Source organism: Cherax quadricarinatus, chromosome 16, assembly GCF_038502225.1.
Source record: "Cherax quadricarinatus isolate ZL_2023a chromosome 16, ASM3850222v1, whole genome shotgun sequence".
In the NCBI taxonomy this organism is placed as follows: domain Eukaryota; kingdom Metazoa; phylum Arthropoda; class Malacostraca; order Decapoda; family Parastacidae; genus Cherax; species Cherax quadricarinatus.
The window spans coordinates 51,480,193-51,502,301 of record NC_091307.1 but is presented as its reverse complement, the minus strand read 5'-3'; the positions used below and the strand labels follow the sequence as shown (position 1 = coordinate 51,502,301).

The window sequence follows — 22,109 nt, the reverse complement described above, 5'->3', positions numbered from 1 at the left end:
TGAAGATTGGGGAAGGGCAAAGAAGGCCGCAGACGGAGTACAGTCTAGGGGGTCAGAGACTACAAACCTCACTCAAGGAAAAAGATCTTGGGGTGAGTATAACACCAGGCACATCTCCTGAAGCGCACATCAACCAAATAACTGCTGCAGCATATGGGCGCCTAGCAAACCTCAGAACAGCATTCCGACATCTTAATAAGGAATCATTCAGGACCCTGTACACCGTGTACGTTAGGCCCATATTGGAGTATGCGGCACCAGTTTGGAACCCACACCTAGCCAAGCACGTGAAGAAACTAGAGAAAGTGCAAAGGTTTGCAACAAGACTAGTCCCAGAGCTAAGAGGTATGTCCTACGAGGAGAGGTTAAGGGAAATCAACCTGACGACACTGGAGGACAGGAGAGATAGGGGGGACATGATAACGACATACAAAATACTGAGAGGAATTGACAAGGTGGACAAAGACAGGATGTTCCAGAGATTGGACACAGTAACAAGGGGACACAGTTGGAAGCTGAAGACACAGATGAATCACAGGGATGTTAGGAAGTATTTCTTCAGCCACAGAGTAGTCAGTAAGTGGAATAGTTTGGGAAGCGATGTAGTGGAGGCATGATCCATACATAGCTTTAAGCAGAGGTATGATAAAGCTCACGGCTCAGGGAGAGTGACCTAGTAGCTATCAGTGAACAGGCGGGGCCAGGAGCTCGGACTCGTCCCCCGCAACCTCAACTAGGTGAGTACAACTAGGTGAGGTGAGTACACACACACACACACACACACACAATAAATAATAGGTGAGTACACACTAACACACACACACACACACACACACACACATACATACATACATAAACACATACACACAGACACACAAACACAAACACACACACACACACACACACACATATACACACACACACACACCACACACACACACCACACACACACACACCTCACTCACACACACCACACACACCACACACACCACACATACACACCCCACACACACACACACACCACACACACACACCACACACACACACACCACACACCACACACACACACCACACACCACACATACCCCACACACACACACACACCACACACACACACACCACACACACACACACCACACACACACACACCACACACACACACCACACACACACCACACACACACACACACACCACACACACACACGCACACACACCCCCACACACCCTCCACCACTTGACACAAACACTTGACACAAACACGTACCCCCCCCCTAACCACCTCTCCCCCTTCTCTAACCACCGCACCTTAGCCACCTACCCCTCCCCCAAACCACCTAACCCCTCCCCAAACCGTCTAGCCCCCCCAACTACCTCCCTCCCTCCAATAACCATCCTCCACCTCCCCCATAACCATCCATCCCCTCGCTCCCCCAAACCATTTAACCCCCTCCCCCAACTATCTCTACCCCTCCAATAACCATCCTCCCCCTCCCCCACAACCATCCATCCCCTCTGCTAACCATCTATTCCCCTCCCCCTAACCAGGATGAGGACAAGGGGCTCCAAGGACGAATCTGGGAGGGAGGAATGGGAGGTAGAGCTCAAAGAAAGGGAGGAAGACTGGGGAAGGAGACTAGATGAGCTGGAAAGGAAGATGGAAGAGAGGTTAGCAGCAGAATGCAGAATGTGGAAGCAACAGGCCACAGCAGCAGAAATAAAGATAGAGAGATTAGAAGAAGAGCTGAGACATCTGAAACAGCACAGAGACAGGTCTGAAGGAAGCATGGAAACTAAACTGTACGCAGAGGTCCTGTCAAACCCGCATGGGGCCAAAACAAAGACAGGGAGCACACTAGGACAGAATGAGAGGTTGGAAGACATTGAAGGAACTAGGACATGTGCAAGGACCTTACCAGATACCTGTGGGGGCCAGGAGCAGGTGAGCAGGAAGGATAAACCAAGAAGCATAGGGGCCATAACTAGGGAAGGGACTGAAGGAAGGAACACTCCACGGGAAGGAACTAAAACACATCAGAGGATGCAATGGGAGTCACAGTGGGAGGTGGAAAGGGAGATATCCGTGTTTGTCTATGGGCTAGACGAAGCTAAAGGGGAAACTTATGATGAAAGAAAGCAGGAGGAGAAAAAAGCGATTGAAGATATCATGAAGGTGATAGGCGAGGGGGACATGACCCAGGTGGCAAATTTTCGGAGAATTGGGTGGTTCACAAAGAAAAGGAATCAGCCTCTCAAAGTAATTTTCAAGGCAGAATCAACCCGAACCATGATCCTGCAGGAGAAAGCACGGCTGAGAGGCAAGCAGGAGTTCCGGAGTGTGTACCTCGAACGAGACAGAATACAGGACGAAAGGAAGACAATGAAAGAGAGAGTTCAAAAACGAAAGGAGAAATGGGAGGAAATGAAAAAGGAGAGAAAAATAACCCAGGATCAAATGGAAGGACAAGCACACCCCCCAGAAACACCTGCAGAAGGACTCCAGCCACGACACCTCCAAGGCAACTGAACAATCCAAACCAACCATCACAAACTGATCCCTCTGTTTCCACCCCCCGCACCACAGTTACAGTATTAGAAGAGATGTTGAAGGTTTGGTACACAAATGCAGATGGATTAACGAATAAACATGAGGAATGGCAAGAAAGAATCAATGAGAAGTCCCCAGACATCATAGCAGTTACAGAAACAAAACTCACAGAGACAATAACAGATGCAATCTTCCCACCAGGATACCAAATCATGAGTAAGGATAGAAGGGGCAGGGGGGGAGGTGGGGTTGCTCTGCTCGTAAAAAACAGATGGAAATTCGAGAAAATGGAAGGAACAGATGAGACGGGAGAGACTACATAGCAGGTACACTTCAGTCTGGGGAACACAAAGTGGTCATTGCAGTGATGCATAATCCACCACAGAACTGCAGGAGGCCAAGAGAGGAATATGAAGAGAGCAACAGAGCAATGGTGGACACACTTGCTGAGGTGGCAAGAAGAGCTCACTCCAGCAGAGCAAAGTTGCTGGTTATGGGGGATTTCAACCACAGGGAGATTGACCGGGAAAACCTGGAGCCACATGGGGGTCCCGAAACATGGAGAGCCAGGATGTTGGACGTGGTGCTGGAAAACCTCATGCACCAACATGTTAAGGACACTACCAGAGTGAGAGGGGAGGATGAACCAGCAAGATTGGACCTTGTGTTCACCCTGGGCAGCTCAGATATCAAGGACATCAAGTATGAGAGTCCCCTAGGAGCTAGCGACCACGTGGTTCTGTGCTTTGAATACATAGTAGAGCTGCAAGTGGAGAGAATAACAGGAGTTGATTGGGAAAAGCCTGACTATAAAAGAGGGGACTACATAGGTTTGAAGAACTTCCTGCGGGAGGTCCAGTGGGACAGAGAACTGGTATGAAAGCCAGTAAATGAAATGATGGAATATGTAACAACAAAATGCAGGGAGGCAGTGGAAAGGTTTATTCCCAAGGGCAACAGTAACAACGGGAAGACCAGAACGAGCCCCTGGTTTACCCGACGGTGTAAGGAGGCAAAAACAAAGTGCAATAGAGAATGGGAAAAGTACAGAAGGCAGAGAACACACGAAAATAGGGAGATCAGTCGCAGAGCCAGGAATGAGTATGCACAGGTAAGGAGGGAGGCCCAGCGACAGTATGAAAATGACATAGCATCGAGAATCAAGACTGACCCGAAACTGTTGTATAGCCACATCAGGAGGAAGACGACAGTCAAAGACGAGGTGATCAGATTAAGGACAGAAGGTGGAGAACTCACAAGAAATGATCAGGAGGTATGTGAGGAGCTGAACAGATTTAAGGAAGTTTTTACAGTAGAGACAGGAAGGGCTGTGGGAAGACAGCACAGAAGGGAACATCAAGAGGGAATATACCAACAAGTGTTGGATGACATACAAACAACTGAGGAGGAGGTGAAGAAGCTCTTAAGTGACCTTGACACCTCAAAGGCGATGGGACCGGACAACATCTTCCCATGGGTCCTTAGAGAAGGAGCAGAGATGCTGTGTGTGCCTCTAACCACAATCTTCAACACATCTCTTGAAACTGGGCAACTACCTGAGAAATGGAAGACAGCTAATGTAGTCCTAATATTTAAGAAAGGAAACAGAAACGAGGCACTAAACTACAGACCTGTTTCTCTGACATGTATTGTGTGCAAAGTCATGGAGAAAATTATCAGGAGGAGAGTGGTCGAACACCTGGAAAGGAACAAGATTATAAATGAAAACCAGCATGGGTTCATGGAAGGAAAATCTTGTATCACAGACCTCCTGGAGTTTTATGACAAGGTAACAGAAGTAAGACACGAGAGAGAGGGGTGGGTAGATTGCGTTTTCCTAGACTGCAGGAAGGCCTTTGACACAGTTCCCCACAAGAAATTATTGCAGAAGCTGGAGGATCAGGCGCACGTAAAAGGGGAGGGCACTGCAATGGATAAGAGAATACCTGACAGGGAGGCAGCAACGAGTCATGGTACGTGAAGAGGTATCATAGTGGGCGCCTGTTAAGAGCGGGGTCCCACAGGGGTCAGTTCTAGGACCAGTGCTATTTTTTATATATGTGAACGACATGATGGAAGGAATAGACTCTGAAGTGTCCCTGTTCGCAGATGACGTGAAGTTGATGAGAAGATTTAAATCGGATGAGGATGAGGCAGGACTGCAAAGAGACCTGGACAGGCTGGACATTTGGTCCAGCAACTGGCTTCTCGAATTCAATCCAGCCAAATGCAAAGTCATGAAGATTGGGGAGGGGCAAAGAAGACCGCAGACAGAGTATAGGCTAGGTGGACAAAGACTACAGACCTCACTCAGGGAGAAAGACCTTGGGGTGACCATAACACCGAACACATCACCGGAGGCACACATCAAACAAATAACCGCTGCAGCATACGGGCGCCTGGCAAACCTGAGAATAGCGTTCCGATACCTTAATAAGGAATCGTTCAAGACACTGTACACTGTGTATATTAGGCCAATACTGGAGTATGCAGCACCAGTCTGGAACCCACACCTGGTCGAGCACGTCAAGAAGTTAGAGAAAGTACAAAGGTTTGCAACAAGGCTAGTCCCAGAGCTCAAGGGAATGTCGTACGAGGAAAGGTTAAGGGAAATCTGACTGACGACACTGGAGGACAGAAGGGTCAGGGGAGACATGTTAACGACATACAAGATACTGCAGTGAATAGACAAGGTGGACAGAGATAGGATGTTCCAGAGAGGGGACACAGGGACAAGGGGTCACAACTGGAAGCTGAAGACTCAGACGAGTCACAGGGACGTTAGGAAGTATTTCTTCAGTCATAGAGTTGTCAGCAAGTGGAATAGCCTAGCAAGCGAAGTAGTGGAGGCAGGAACCATACATAGTTTTAAGAAGAGGTATGACAAAGCTCAGGAGGCAGAGAGAGAGAGGATCCAGTAGCGATCAGTGAAGAGGCGGGGCCAGGAGCTGAGTCTCGACCCCTGCAACCACAAATAGGTGAGTACAATTAGGTGAGTACACACACACACACACACACACACACACACACACACACACACACACACACACACACACACACACACTAACACACACACACTAACACACGCACACACACTAACACACACACACACACACACACACACACACAGACACACACACATATACACACACTCACACACGCACACACACACCCACACACACTCGCACACACACACACACACACATACACACACACACACACACGCACACACACACACACACACACACACACACACACACACACACACACATAAGGAAAGCAGGAAGTGGGAGGTGCATGTCAAAGCAGCAGAAGTTAGGATACAGAGTTTAGAAGAGGAACTGAAAAATCTGAAACAGCCTAAAGAACTAAAGAACATTTTGGGATTGACTACAGAGACTGCTACCTCAGCCACAAATAAGGGGACTGTAGGGAAAGAAGGGGCACAACTGCATGGAGATGCTCTATCAGAGGAGACTGTAGCAAATGAAAGAGCTAAGCTTTATGTGGAGGCCCTAACAGACAACAACAGAGCCCAAGGAAAGCCGAGAAGGGAAAATGACAGGCCACTGAGCCCAAGTACATTAGCCAGTGAAACTGATGAAAGGAAAGCTGCAGTGGAGGAAACCAAATTAAATGAGGGGATACACAGGGATATGCAGTGGGAGAATGAAAGGGTGAGGTCAGTCTTTGTGTATGGGCTCCAGGAAGTCGAAGGGGAAACATATGAAGCAAGAAAACAAGGGGAAAAAAAAGCAATTGAAAGCATCATGAAAGCAATAGGAGAAGACGATATGACCCAGCTGGAAAATTTTCGGAGAATAGGGGGGTTTGTAAAAAAAAGAACCCGGCCAGTGAGAGTGACCTTCAAGGCAGAAGCGACTCGGACAAGGATACTGCAGGAGAAAGCACGATTAAGGGACATGACGGCATACAGGAGGGTGTATCTCGACCGCGACAGAACACAAGAAGAAAGGAAGAAACTGAGAGAGATGGTACAAAGGCGAAAGGAGGAAAGAGAGGGGATGGAGAAGACAGACAGGAGATCCCAGACACAGGAAGAAGATCTAATACAGCCTCCCTCACAACTTTCTATAGAAGCCTCCCAACCAGGTCAACCCCAGTGCAACCAAACACTCTAAATCAAAACACCCATGCCACATCCAATGCCCCCACCCACTACATTACAAACTTCACCCCCACAGCAACAACCCATAGTTCCTTACCAGGTCTCCCACTTCCCCAACCCCAATATACTTCCCAGACCACAGTCTTAGAAAAGAAGTTGAAGGTGTGGTATACAAATGCAGATGGAATAACAAACAAGTATGAGGAGTGGCACGAAAGAATCAAAGAGACATCCCCAGACATAATAGCACTCACAGAAACAAAACTCACCAGAATAATAACAGATTCAATCTTTCCATCCGGATATCAAATCTTCAGGAAAGACAGAGGGAGGAGAGGGGGAGGAGGAGTTGCACTGCTCATTAAAAACCAGTGGGGTTTTGAGAAAATGGAAGGAATGGATGGCATGGGCGAAAGGGACTACTTAGTAGGAACAATCCAGTCTGAGAGACATAAGGTGATAATTGCAGTAATGTACAACCCACCACAGAACTGCAGGAGGCCAAGAGAAGAATACGATGAGAGCAACAGAGCAATGATCAACACACTAGCCGAGGTGGCCAGGAGAGCACACATGGGGGGAGCAAAGTTACTAGTTATGGGTGATTTCAATCACAAGGAGATTGACTGGGAAAACCTGGAGCCCCATGGGGGTCCCGAAACATGGAGAGCCAAGATGATGGATGTGGTACTGGAGAACCTCATGCATCAACATGTTAGAGACACTACCAGAGAGAGAGGAGAGGATGAACCAGCAAGGTTGGACCTTGTATTCACCATGAGTAGTTCGGACATCGAGGGTATCATGTATGAAAGGCCCCTGGGAGCTAGTGATCATGTGGTTCTGTGCTTCGACTACATAGTTGAGCTCCAAGTGGAGAGAGTAGCAGGAATAGGCTGGGAAAAACCAAACTACAAAAGGGGGAACTACTCAGGCATGAGGAACTTCCTTCAAGACATTCAGTGGGAGAGAGAACTGACAGGAAAACCAGTACAAGAAATGATGGACTATGTAGTAACAAAATGCAAGGAGGCAGAGGAGAGGTTTGTTCCCAAGGGAAACAGAAATAATGGGAAGAACAGAACGAGTCCTTGGTTCACCCAAAGGTGTAGGGAGGCAAAAACTAGGTGTACTAGAGAATGGAAAAGGTACAGAAGACAGAGAACTCAGGAAAATAAAGAAATCAGCCGAAGAGCCAGAAACGAATATGCACAGATAAGAAGGGAGGCTCAGAGACAATATGAAAATGACATAGCATCAAAAGTAAAGACTGACCCGAAGCTGTTGTACAGCCACATCAGGAGGAAAACAACAGTCAAGGACCAGGTAATCAGACTGAGGAAGGGTGATGGGGAATTCACAAGAAACGACCGAGAGGTATGTCAGGAGCTCAACACAAGATTTAAAGAGGTATTTACAGTGGAAACCAGTAGGACTCCAAGAAATCAGAACAGGGGGGCACACCAGCAAGTGCTGGATGAGGTACATATAACCAAGGAGGAGGTGAAGAAGCTGCTATGCGAACTTGACACCTCAAAGGCGGTGGGACCAGACAACATCTCTCCATGGGTCCTTAACCCTTCAGGGGGCAAGAGCAGAGATATTGTGTGAGCCATTAACAAAGATCTTCAACACATCATTTGAAACTGGGCAACTCCCTGAGGTATGGAAAATGGCAAATGTAGTCCCAATTTTTAAAAAGGGAGACAGACATGAGGCACTAAACTACAGACCTGTATCTCTAACGTGTATAGTATGCAAGGTCATGGAGAAGATCATCAGGAGGAGAGTGGTGGGGCACCTGGAAAGAAACAAGTGTATAATTGACAACCAGCACGGTTTCAGGGAAGGAAAATCCTGTGTCACAAACCTACTAGAGTTTTATGACAAGGTGACAGAAGTAAGACAAGAGAGAGAGGGGTGGATCGACTGCGTATTTTTGGACTGCAAGAAGGCTTTCGACACAGTTCCTCACAAGAGGTTACTGCAAAAGCTAGAGGACCAGGCACACATAACAGGAAAGGCAGTGCAATGGATCAGAGAATATCTGACAGGGAGGAAACAACGAGTCATGGTACGCGACGAGGTGTCAGAGTGGGCGCCTGTGACAAGCGGGGTTCCACAGGGGTCAGTCCTAGGACCTGTGCTGTTCTTGGTATACGTGAACGACATAACGGAAGGGATAGACTCAGAAGTGTCCTTGTTTGCAGACGATGTGAAGTTAATGAGAAGAATCGAATCGGACGAGGATCAGGCAGGACTACAAAGAGATCTGGACAGGCTACAAGCCTGGTCCAGCAACTGGCTCCTTGAATTTAACCCTGCCAAATGCAAAGTCATGAAGATTGGGGAAGGGCAAAGAAGACCGCAGACACAATATAGTTTAGATGGCCAAAGACTGCAAACCTCACTAAAGGAAAAAGATCTGGGGGTGAGTATAACACCGAGCATATCTCCTGAGGCGCACATCAATCAGATAACTGCTGCAGCATACGGGCGCCTGGCAAACCTACGGATAGCGTTCCGATACCTCAGTAAGGATTCGTTTAAGACTCTGTACACCATCTACGTCAGGCCCATACTGGAGTATGCAGCACCAGTTTGGAATCCACACCTAGTCAAGCACGTCAAGAAATTAGAGAAAGTGCAAAGGTTTGCAACAAGACTAGTCCCAGAGCTACGGGGATTGTCCTATGAAGAAAGGTTGAGGGAAATCGGCCTGACGACACTGGAGGCCAGGAGGGTCAGGGGAGACATGATAACGACATATAAAATACTGCGCGGAATAGACGAGGTGGACAAAGACGGGATGTTCCAGAGATGGGACACAGACACAAGAGGTCACAATTGGAAGTTGAAGACTCAGATGAATCAAAGGGATGTTAGGAAGTATTTCTTCAGTCATAGAGTAGTCAGGCCGTGGAATAGCCTAGAAAGTGATGTGGTGGAGGCAGGAACCATACATAGTTTTAAGGCGAGGTATGATAGAGCTCATGGGGCAGGGAGAGAGAGGACCTAGTAGCAATCAGCGAAGAGGCGGGGCCAGGAGCTGTGACTCGACCCCTGCAACCACAAATAGGTGAGAACAAATAGGTGAGAACATACACACACACACACACACGTACTCATATACAACTGGTCTAGTGTCTAATCGACATGTGCCTAGGACAAAATGGTAACACACGGCTTGGCTTTTTCCCTTGTAGAATACAGAAACGTGCAAGAGGAGGTTCAGGTCCAATACTGTGAGCAATTAGCCACAGGTAAATTTGCACCAACCTATCAGTTGTGGGTGAACAGTAGCTAATAAATAAAAACTGAAAAGCGGATTAACTTCTCTTTTTTCAAGGGTCAACCTTGAAGCTGCTGAAGGAATCTTAATTCAGAGAACTGGAGGTACTCTTTCCTGACTCGAATATATATTACCCCCTTCAGCTTGTATTCCCTAGGCGTTATACGACCCATACTTGTTTAGCACTTCCTATAAAAATAATTTTATTAAGAAATATTTATAACACTTACTCCTCTGGCATAGTGGATGGAGTGACAGCTGAGCCAAGACTGAAGTAGATAAAGCCAGCATCACCAGCACCTTGTACCCAGTCTTCAAGGTCCTTCAAGTAAAGATTGTTTATATGAAATATGTATCATATATTATATCCTATATCATGACACAGCGCTGAGTGAATACAATCAAACTCGTTTTGAATCCTGAGAAGTTTAATACGTGTCATGTGGCGCAGCTGTAAGCTCGGTTAATTGTGCTCTGTTTGAAGGTGGCTAATTGTTGTATGTTTGTTCCTGAACACGCAAAATAATTATCACCTACATGTAAAGAGAACTAAATTCTCCAGGAAACTTGTGAGGCTTGACAATTAATATTAATAAAGCTAGAATTACTGATACAATGTTAGGTAAGAGGAGGCAATTGCAACTAATGTCACATTTTTAAGTGGCAACCATTCGCTTGTGGAACCACATCAGCTGAATCAATAACAATAATGTGATGATCAGTCATGAAAGCATTGAAAATAAGTGGGAGTTGACCTTGGAGGACCAAGGAAGCGAACTGAAACTGTGTTGGAGGTAACTTACTTGTGAAAGAGGCTGTGAGGGACGCAGATGAATACCTCCACAATGTATCACGGCAGGAACATAAGGACGAGCTGGATAATCGATGGTTTGTACACTGTAAAAATTCAACTCAATCTTACATTCGTTAGCCTTTCACATACATCAAATCATTTTCGTTTTCTCTAGCATATCTTGCCAACCGGCACGCTAAAGAAACAGAGAATGTTGGGCAAGTCTCACAACGTTTCGCTCAGTGTCGAGCGTTATAATGTCATGATAAAAGCAGCAATAACTAAAACTTTTTCAGAATAAATGCAAGCTGTAACGAACCCATTTATCAGTACAAGACTTGCATTTGAACTTATTTCCCAGAAGCTGGGCATGTTATCTGGACAAAGGCCACGACGACGACATTCAGCTTCCATTCTGTGGAAAATAATGAAATTAAAGCCATTAATAGCCTTACCCTAAATTATTTCTTCACTGGTGGGTAACATAAAATAAAAATGCGGATATTTAGCAAGGTGTTTCTTTTGTTATTCACCAAAACTGGACACATCAGAGGTGTGTTGGTATCCTACTTTACATGAGCAATGTGGTGTTGTGCAAGTCTACGTAATGCTATGTATAAGTGAATTAACACTTTTTTAAGTGTGTGTCTGAGGGAGAGATGGAGTGAGATGAGAAATTTTCTCCTGATGTGGATCTGGTTTAAATAATGACTCGGTCAGGAGAACTTCTGGTCATTTGGTCCAGAGTTTCGTCAAGGAATGAATCCCATGTTATTGGAAGTTTTACTGTCCGAGATTCATTATATACTGGTATTTGTTTACCCAACCTGTACCGTATGTCATGTGTTTCACGATGAAATTTTTTAAGTGGACAGCTACTCTCTCTCTCTCTGGGGGGCGGAAAATGGTACTTAATGGAGCTTAACATTCAGGTAGCTATTTACTGCTAGGTGGAAGACAGCAGCAGGTGTAAGGACGCAGACACCCAGTTACATATTTACTGCTAGATGAAAAAAACAACAAAGTTACCTATTTATTGCTAGATGAAAGGTCAAGAAGCTTAAGAAAATTCTACTACACGTTTGATTCATGACTGAAAAATCTAGAAAAACAAAACCAATAATCAAATACCTTGGTGAAAAAAAGTAAAAGAAGAAAAAGTCCATAGCAACATGAGTCAAAGTGCTGATAGTTCTCTGCATGAAGGTCATAGGATGTTGGAAGCCTAATACAGCCGAGGCATCATAGGAGGGGAAGCGTGGGTTACCGATTATTAATGGTAGTTGTACCATCAACCCTCCTGGGCTCACATATATGAGTGGAACCTGGGAAAATAATATAATGATGATGATGATGATAATAATAATAATAATAGTAATAATAATAATAATAATAATAATAATAATAATAATAATAATAATAATAATAATAATAATAATAATAATAATAATTTTAGTGTTCAGCAGAAGTGTGTGGTTCCAGGAAAATGGGTGCGGGATGGAAGAAGTGTTGGAATGGCGAGGTAAAAAGAGAATAGAGAAAAAGTTGGTATATGAACGATTTTTACAAAGTAGAAGTGATATAAGGAAGGAGGAGTCTATGGAGAGAAAAAGAGAGGGTAAGAAAGTGATGAAGGAAGGTAAAAGGAGAGCAAATGAGAGAGTGGGTGAGATGTTATCAACAAATTTTTGTGTGAATAAGAAAAAGTTTTGGAGTGAGATTAATAAGCTGAGAAAGCCTAAGGAACGAATGGATTTGACAGTTAATATTAGGAAAGAAGATCTTTTATATAGAAAGCTGAAGGTATCGGGAAGATTGAGGGAATATTTTGAGAACTGTTAAATATTGATGAAGATAGGGAAGCTCTGATTTCAGGCACTGGGCAGGAGGGTATAACATCTTGTAGGAGTGAGGAAGAGCCAGTTGTGAGTGTGGGGAAGGTGGGTGAGGCTGTTGGTAGAATGAAAGAGAGTAAAGCAGCTGGGGCTGATGGGATCAGGACAGATATGTTAAAAGCAAGTGGGATATAGTATTGGAATTGTTGGCACTTTTATTTAATAAATGCTCGAAATAAGGAAAGGTACCTAGAAAATGTATAGTTATTTTGTACAAAGGCAAAGGGGACAAAAAAAATAGAGTGTAAAAAATATAAAGGAATAAGCCTGCTGAGTATACCTGGTAAGGTGTATGGTAGAAATATTATTGAAAGCATTAAGAGCAAGATGGAGAGTAGGATCGTAGATGAACAAGGAGGTAGGAGGGTGTGCAGGTGAACAGTATTCAGATAAGAGTAAAGAGGTTTCGTTGCACTTATGGGTTTGCAAAAGGTAAATGATGGGGTGTAGATGGAAGCAATGTGGCAGACGTTGCAAGTGTATGGAATAGCCGGTAGGCTTCTGAAAGCAGGTAAGAGTTTATACGGTGACAGTGACATGCAAGTTAGAATATATAGGAGAGAGGGAGATTATTTCCCAGTAAAAATAGGTCATAGACAAGAATACGTGATGTCATCATTATTGTTCATTATATTTATACACGGAGTTGTGAGAGAAGCGAAAGCTATGGTATTAGAAAGAGGTATGGGATTAAGAGATAAAGAATCTAACACAAGGTGGGAGTTGTCACAGTTGCTCTTTCCTGATGATACTGGACTTTACGGAGATTCTGATGAGTAGTTGCAGAAGTTGGTGGACTAGATTCGTAGGTTTTGTATAAGAAGAAAATGAGTGTGAACATAGGAAAGACAAAGGTGACGACAATAACAAAAAATCTAGGTAAAGAAAGATTGGAGATCAGATTGGAGGGGGTAAAGAGGAAGTGAGTGTATATGGGAGTAGACTTGGCAGCAGATGGGTCTATGAAAGACGGGGTTAATCATAGGATTGATGAAAGGGAAAAGGTGAATGGTGCACTGAGGAGTCTGTGGAGACAGAATGTTGTCCATGTAAGCAAAGAGGGAAATGTATGAGAGCATAATGGTACTCAGGCTCTCATGTGGGTGTGAAGCATGGGTTGTGAATGTTGCAACAAGGCAGTGGAGCGTCCTGTCAGAGGCCAATGTGTGGTGTGAATATTATGTAGAGAATCCGTAGCATGGAGATTAGAAGGAGGAGCAGGTTTTCTAAAAATAATATCTAAAGGGCTGAGGAGATGTTGTTGAGGTGGTTCTGACGTTTACGAAGGGTGGAACCAAATTGAGTGACTTGGAGGGCGTATAAATCTGTGGATGGAAGGCTGAGTAGGGGTCGTCCTAGGAAAGGATGGAGAGAGGGGTTAATGGAGGTTTAGAGTGCGAGGAACTTAGTCTTCCAACAAACGTGTCCTACTGTGTTACGTAGAGACAATTTGGTTTTATGACCTGACCTGCTGTTGGAATGCCACCAAAATAACATTTATGAAGGGGTTTTACCAACTGCAAATAAAGCATTACCAAGTGTGTGTGAGTGTGAGTGTGAGTGCGTGTGTGTGTATGTGTCTTTGTGTGTGTGTGTCTACCTGGAGTCTGCCTTGAGGTTATTCCGGGGATCAACGCCCCCGCGGCCTGGTCCACGACCAGGCCTCCCGGTGGATCAGCGCCTGATCAACCAGGTTGTTACTGCTGGCTGCATGCAATCCAACGTACGAACCACAGCCCGGCTGATCCGGCACTGACTTTAGGTATCTGTCCAGCTCTCTCTTGAAGGCAGCCAGGGGTTTATTGGTAATTCCCCTTATGCTTGGTGGGAGGCTGTTGAACAGTCTTGGGCCCCGGACACTGGTGTTTTCTCTTAGTGTACCAATGGCGCCCCTATTTTTAATTGGGGGTATTGTGTGTGTGTGTGTGTGTGTGTGTGTGTGTGTGTGTGTGTGTGTGTGTACTCACCTAGTTGTGGTTGCAGGGGTCGATTCACAGCTCCTGGCCCCGCCTCATCACTGGCTGCTACTAGGTCACTCATCCTGCTCCATGAGCTTTATCATACCTCTTCCTAAAGCTATGTATGGATCCTGTCTCCACTACTCCACTTCAAAGACTATTCCATTTCCTGACAACTCTGTGACTGAAGAAATACTTCCTAACATCCCTGTGATTCATCTGAGTCTTCAGCATCCAACTGTGACCCCTTGTTGCTGTGTCCCATCTCTGGAGCATCCTGTCTTTGTCCACCTTGTCAATTCCTCTCAGTATTTTATGTCATATATGTCATATATATTGTGGCTGCAGGGGTCGAGACTCAGCTCCTGGCCCCGCCTCCTCACTGACCGCTACTAGGTCCTCCCTCTCCCTGCTCCATGAGCTTTATCATACCTCGTCTTAAAACTATGTATAATTCCTGCCTCCACTACATCGCTTGCCAGACTATTCCACTTCCTAACTACTCTATGACTGAAGAAATATTTCCTAACATCCCTTTGACTCATCTGAGTCTTCAGCTTCCAATTGTGACCCCTTGTTTCTGTGTCCCATCTCTGGAACATCCTGTCTCTGTCCACCTTGTCTATTCTACGTAGTATTTTGTATGTCGTTATCATGTCTCCCCTGACCCTCCTGTCCTCCAGTGTCGTGAGACCGATTTCCCTTAACCTTTCTTCACAGGACATTCCCCTTAGCTCTGGAACTAACCTTGTTGAAAACCTTTGCACTTTCTCTAATTTCTTGACGTGCTTGACCAGGTGTGGGTTCCAAACTGGTGCTGCGTACTCTAGTATGGGCCTGACGTACACAGTGTATAAAGTCTTGAACGATTCCTTACTGAGGTACCGGAACGCTATTCTCAGGTTTGCCAAGCGCCCATATGCCGCAGCAGTTATCTGGTTAATGTGTGCTTCTGGCGATGTACTCGGTATTATATTCACTCCTAGGTCTTTCTCCTTGAGTGAGGTTTGCAGCCTTTGGCCTAGCCTATACTCTGTCTGCGGTCTTCTTTACCCTCCTCCGATCTTCATGACTTTGCATTTGGCAGGGTTAAATTCTAGGAGCCAGTTTCTGGACCACGCATCCAGCCTGTCCAGGTCTCTTTGTAGACTTGTCTGGTCCGCGTCTGATTAAATTCTCCTCATCAACTTCACATCATCTGCAAACAGGGACACTTCTGAGTCTATCCCTTCCGTCGTGTCGTTCACATTTACCAAGAATAGCACTGGTCCCAGGACTGACCCCTGTGGGATCCCGCTCGTCACCGGCGCCCACTGTGATACCTCATCACGGACCATGACTCTCTGTTGCCTCCCTGTTAGGTATTTTCTGATCCATTGCAGTGCCCCTCCTGTTATACGTGCCTGTTCCTCTAGCTTCTGTACTAATCTCTTGTGAGGAACTGTGTCGAAGGCCTTCTTGCAGTCCAAGAAAATGCAATCAATGTGTGTGTGTGTGTGTGTGTGTGTGTGTGTGTGTGTGTGTGTGTGTGTGTGTATGTGTGTGTGTGTGTGTGCGACCCAATTAATATTTGTACTAATAACTCATTATAGTTGTGATCGGATGTGGACGTGTTAATCACTCATTACTTTGTAATTTGTTCATGATTGTAACCATGTATAGACGTGTAGATGATTCATTACACTCGTAATTTAGTCATGATTGTTACCAGATTTACCTGGAGTTCATTACCTTTGTAACTCATTCAGCTCTCAAAACTGCGGGGTCCCGTCCCTGGACCCATTATGTACCTCTGTAGTCTTTTGACTAAAGTCCACAGAATGGGTATTGGGTGTATAATGAAGATGATAAACTAACTTCAGGGAAACCGATTAGCCGGACTTGAGTCCTGGAGGTGGGACGTACAGTGCCTGCACTCGGAGGGATGGGAGTTAATGTTGAAGGTTTATAACTGTAGTGTAGGGGCACCTCTGGCAATAAAAGGATGAAGTGAATACCTTGGTGGGAAACGGCCGACGTATTAATAAAATAATAATAACCGCAACAACGGCAATAATAATAATAATAATAATAATAATAATAATAATAATAATAATAATAATAATAATAATAATAATAATAATGAGTCCTTCACTGTACCTGTGCCTGAACATTATATTCATATATGTTTTATAAGAACAGTAAAAAAATATTGCATTTAATGTAAAACTTGGTACATGACTTACCTTCAACTGATAAACTATTGATAAGAAACAATCGGACATGAACACACTGAGGAAAACCAAATCAAAATCTTCCTTCAATAAATGCTGAACTTCTTCCTTTCCCAGAGCATCTGCACACAGTCCCGGCATAACCTTCATCACAGTCAACGGGCCACTCATAGTACGTGAGGTAAACATATTTGGAAAAATGTCGGTAAGCTCCACGCCAGTCAGTACCACCTCACGCACATTTTCCCGGACCTTCGACGGCTTAAATGACGACACCATTGTAACCTGTACCAAAAAAAAAATATATATAATGTTGCTTTTTTCCTCAGTAAAAAAGGGCAAATGTCTCCCGACTCGGGACTTTGATGCATGATGACTTATCTGTGGTAAAGCTGGCGTGCCGTAATTAGGTTAAGCATCAGCTTGAGTACTATAATAAGGTTAAGCATTAACTGGCTTACCGTAATTAGGTATGGCAAGATTAAAAAATATACTTTTCATTACATAATTTAGTACAACAAAGGATTTCAGTATTTTTTTCAAGTTATATTCATAACATGTATTAAATAAATGATAATAACATAAATAATATCTTTATTTCTACAAGTACATGTACAAGGTATACAGTCCCAGCTGACATCAATAACATACTATATAGAAAACCGCTTGTTATGCAGAGCATTTCGTCCAAAGTACACCAGTTTTGTCCCAGGATGCGACCCACACCAGTCCACTAACACTCAGGTATCCATTATTACTAATGGGTGAACATAGACAACCGGTGTAAGGAAACACTCCCAATGTTTCTTCCCTCGCCGGGAATCGAACCCAGACTCTCACCGTGTGAAGCGAGAGATTTTTACCACCAGGCCACGAGGCATATTAATATAAATACATATATTTAATTAATATTCTTTTATTATGGATACAAATGAAGAATTCGATAATGAAGCGATACATTGTTAACACAACGGTCAACTGCATCCAGTGTCTTATTTGTCTGAATAAGAAGATTCAGTTAACATGGAAATTTGCAACTCCGGAATATAAGGGCTGTTACAACAACTTACGTTTGTCAACAGTTGTATAAAATAATACTTTTAGTAAAATGCGTAAGCTTTCGCACTCATTAACACACTCTCTCTCCTCTCACTCTCTCTCTCTCTCTCTCTCTCTCTCTCTCTAACAGTCGCTAATGACTAACCTGGATGTCATCATCAGCCAAGGCATTAACAATGCCCATATAAAAGTTCTTGTGACTTCGTGAAGAGACAGGTCCCAGGAAGAGCACTTTGGTGGCTACCACTGACTGCAGTACCGCAACCCACACCAACACTGCTCTCCACAATTCCATCTAGAATAAAAGGTTTAAATCATTGCTGCAGATAATAAATCATCATAAAGGAAAAAAAAAACATTACAGCTGGAAGAGCTCACAGATTAGTCACAGTGGAGAGAGAAAATTTCTTGCGTTACTTGCTCTGGGACAGAAGAGAACGCTCAGATGACGGGAAGACATGGGTGGGAGAGGCCGAGTCTTATAAGTAGTCAATCAGCGTTTGGGGAATGAAAGGAAATATATATATATATATATATATATATATATATATATATATATATATATATATATATATATATATATATATATATATATATATATATATATATATATATATATATATATATATAGGGAGGTGTCACCTCTAGATCTGTACTGGGGAGCCTCATCCTCAGAGAAGAAAATAAATGTACTTCAGGGAAAGATATACCGAAGGATATACATCTGGGTGTATAACTTCAGTGTATGCAAAAGTTCCCATGATTCCACTCCTTCAATTCCTGTATTTGGGGTGTTTTTAATAAAACAAATATAACTAAAACTGTAATGTTGCAGGTTGTTAAGCAGGTCTGTCTGGTGTCTACTTTTCACTTAAGAGATACAAGGTAATTGATTTTGATGGTATTTGATTCTCTGGTGTTCTCAAGAAAGAACTGAGCTTTGTAATGATCTGAGGAAAGATGTTACAAAACTCGTCTTCTTAAAACGTCTCCAGAGCATGGTATAGAGTTAGGTAATTTATTCCCGTCTAACAGTTTGCCTGTTTCCGGTTGTGTAACAAGAAGTTGTAATATAAATTGGGGATTACAAACCAAATAGATAAAATTTAAGATCTTTACTAGTAAAGTTGTCTAGCAGAATATATATGTGTACAAAGTTAAAATATTGGACATAAATAAGGAATCAAACTCCTACACTTCTCTTGGTATGCACATATTTGTATAATTGCATTAACCATAAGAATCTATTTCAACCGATATATTAATGTGGCGAAATCAAAATGATAGGCTTAGTCTTAGTACTATCTTCATCCAGCCCGACTTAGAATAATACCGACCACAAAGTAACAGAAAAGGGCTGACAAGGCAGAGTCAGTTAGCTGAACCAACAAATTCACCAGAGTAAAGTAGAACTCTAAAATGACCCTTGAAAGAGGATATCAGCCACCAAGGAGAGAGCTTGATGTGTCTACTAAGAGAAGCCAGCAGGTAACTGGGTGAGGCAAACCCAGTAGCCCCTGTGTGATTGACTCAGTGGTACGGCAGAGACGCTGGCAGGTAAGTGAGCCGAGAGTTATCTAAGCATTTTTCCCATATGGTCAGCCAACCACAACTTTCGAACATAAAATATACGTGTCTCACCTTACCTATTAATATAGCTAAGTCAAATAACAGTACAAAGTAAGATTTTCATTTTAGCTAATAATGAAAACATCTCCAATATAAAATTATATGAAAATAAAATATACACAGAATATTAAAGATATAGAATAATAAATACACCTTAACACTTGTTATCCTACGCAACATAGGATAACAAGTGTTCAACATCAGATTAAAAATGAGAAAAATGGAGTTAATTGTAATCTTCAGTGATTACGTTTAGCCAACACATTAGGTTTTATACCATAACTGATAAACAAGATAAACATCGATGATTGAGTGACTTTTAATCTTTGAAAGATATGACCTTTGAGATGGAGTTTTCTCTTGTACGTCGCTGCCTCACTCTTATACACGTCTCTTAACTGAAAATCCCTTGTATATTAATATGTTAATGATCTGCACTCTCTTAGCACATCTCTAATAATGTCATTAGCGGCACATTATTGTTGGGATGTACTACAGTTGTACTGTGGTACTATACCTTAAGTCCCACTCAAGGGGGGGGAGATGGATCGAGATAGTCGATGCAAAGACAGACATCTGGGTCGCATCCTGGGAGACAAGATTGAGGACCCCAATGGAAATAAGTTAGACAGTCCTCGATGACGCACTGACTTTCTTGGGTTATCCTGGGTGGCTAACCCTCCTGGGTTAAAAATACGAAAATAATCTTATCTCTCTCTTATCTTATCTAACTGACATACCTGGAGGATACCTGGTCTGTGACCAGGTCTCGCGGTGGATCAGGGCCTGATCATCCGTGCCAAGATTTCTAACAACAATTTAGGAAGAATTGTTTATACAGCTTTATCTAACGCTTTGGATGCTTTATCACGTACAATACAGGAAAGATTTAAAACAATACAATGAATAGTTACTCACAGATCTTATTATTATTATTATTATTAAAGATTCGCGGGTATTCTCCCGGCCCGGGCCTTTTCCAAGTGGTGGCCCGGCCTTGGCTCCCTCTTTAGGGAGTGTCTGAGACCTAAGTCTCCCATGGGAGGAGGCACAAGTACCTCCTCATCTTTGGGACCAACTGTCCCCAGGCCTAGCCACAAGCTAGGCCTCTCTGGTCTGCCATCCCCGCCCCAAGGGGGCAAATGGGAATGACAGTCTTATAAGCTAAAGGCTCGGGCTCAGGCACCTACCCTACCCTAGAAGGGTTAGGCGTGGTGTCGATCTCACAGACCTTGCAAAGAATACAATTAACATAAAAATAGAAAATTTAAAATTGAGTATTCTTGCTTAGTATGTAATTATTCATTTAGAGAATGCAGAAAATTTCGGAAAATATTATTTGAGATGCAAATATCCATACCATCATACATTTACTTCTTAATTTCTCGAGTTTCGATGAAAATATAACTTACGAACTTACCGTCAAAGACTCTCGTGAAAACTACGTCGAAATTTGACTAAAATGTTCAGCTATTGCTTGAGTGGCACAAGAGCGTGTGTTGAGGCAGCAGTGGTGGCTGCTACACTGACTACACCACACACACAGATACTGCCATCTGACCATGACTTGCTACTTGAATCAAGCTGGTTCATTGTTGCTTGTTCTTGGTAACTGGCAGCAAATTAAAATATTTACACACAGACCGATAATAATAGTGACTAGTCTTTATCTTTGGTAAAATAACTTCTTCAAGGTTGACTCCTTGGTGCGGTGGAAAGGCTCTTGGTCTGAGGAATTTGACCTTTTGGTCTCTTTCCTCAGACCGAACCTAATTACCCCTCAATCCCCCTTCCCTGTCCCATCTTCCCCATCCTTCCCTTTTCCCTTTCCTCCTCCTCCGCCTCCCCATCCCTCCCATATTCCCTTTTTATTTTTAGCCTTGGGGATTCTTCCCACAGGCACTCTAGTTCCTAGGTAAGGGGAAGGGTACCAGGGTCCATCCCATTCCGTTGTGGTCTATGGCGGTGGTGTAGTTTGCGTGGAATCTGGATCACCTGGAAATGTCCCAATCCCTCTCCGGTTTCCCGGGGGGGGGGATGCTTTGGGTGTCTTTCGGGTGACAGGTGTTTCTCTGGAGGCTGCCTGTCGGATTCCAGGGGGTGCTGGCTGAAGGAGGTATGTTTTGTGGCGGGTGTCCGGTTGGCCTCTCTTATCCACTGAGGAGTGAGGTGGCTCAGCGGATGTGAGGTTGCTATCCTGGATTCCTCGTTTACTGGCATGAGGGGTAGGGTATAGCACGGGTTCCATGCCGCATCTGCACTACTTGCGGTGCTGAGGTTCTCTTGGGGGCGGAGGGGGATTTACGACCTTCCTTTGCCTCCTAGGAGCTATTCCTTTATGTTTACCCCCCTTTTTTCTTTTTTTCTAAACAAAAAGAAAGAAGCGATATAACCATGGAGTTCTGAATCCATGGACCTGCTCCCTCTGGGCCCCTTTCTGATATCACATCCTGTTCTGACCCTGCCTTGTTATATGACCACTCTTCTGACACTTCTAATGTCCCTGTACCTCTTGCTGGTGCCGTTTCATCACCCGCTTCAGGTACCCGGGTTCCGACTGACTCCTTTGATACATCTAACCTCTGTTCTTTGACT

General features: G+C 44.0%; 1 protein-coding gene across 2 annotated transcripts in view; it reads right to left on the bottom strand.

Moving 5' to 3' along the window:
- The window catches only part of LOC128688967 (UDP-glucosyltransferase 2), a 42,783-nt gene extending 21,708 nt beyond the window's left edge, over positions 1-21,075 (bottom strand). The window contains exons 1-7 of one of the 2 annotated variants that reach the window (XM_070085571.1): positions 20,935-21,075; positions 18,031-18,180; positions 16,839-17,111; positions 11,892-12,085; positions 11,080-11,175; positions 10,771-10,864; positions 10,198-10,289 (exon numbers count right to left, since the gene is read on the bottom strand). In XM_070085571.1, the coding sequence (XP_069941672.1) occupies positions 10,198-10,289; positions 10,771-10,864; positions 11,080-11,175; positions 11,892-12,085; positions 16,839-17,111; positions 18,031-18,180 (899 nt within the window). In that variant the 5' untranslated portion in view covers positions 20,935-21,075. Of the gene's footprint in view, positions 1-10,197; positions 10,290-10,770; positions 10,865-11,079; positions 11,176-11,891; positions 12,086-16,838; positions 17,112-18,030; positions 18,181-19,282; positions 19,302-20,934 lie in introns of those variants that run through there. The other variant, XM_070085572.1, reaches the window with a different exon arrangement.
- Positions 21,076-22,109: the final 1,034 nt, after the last annotated feature.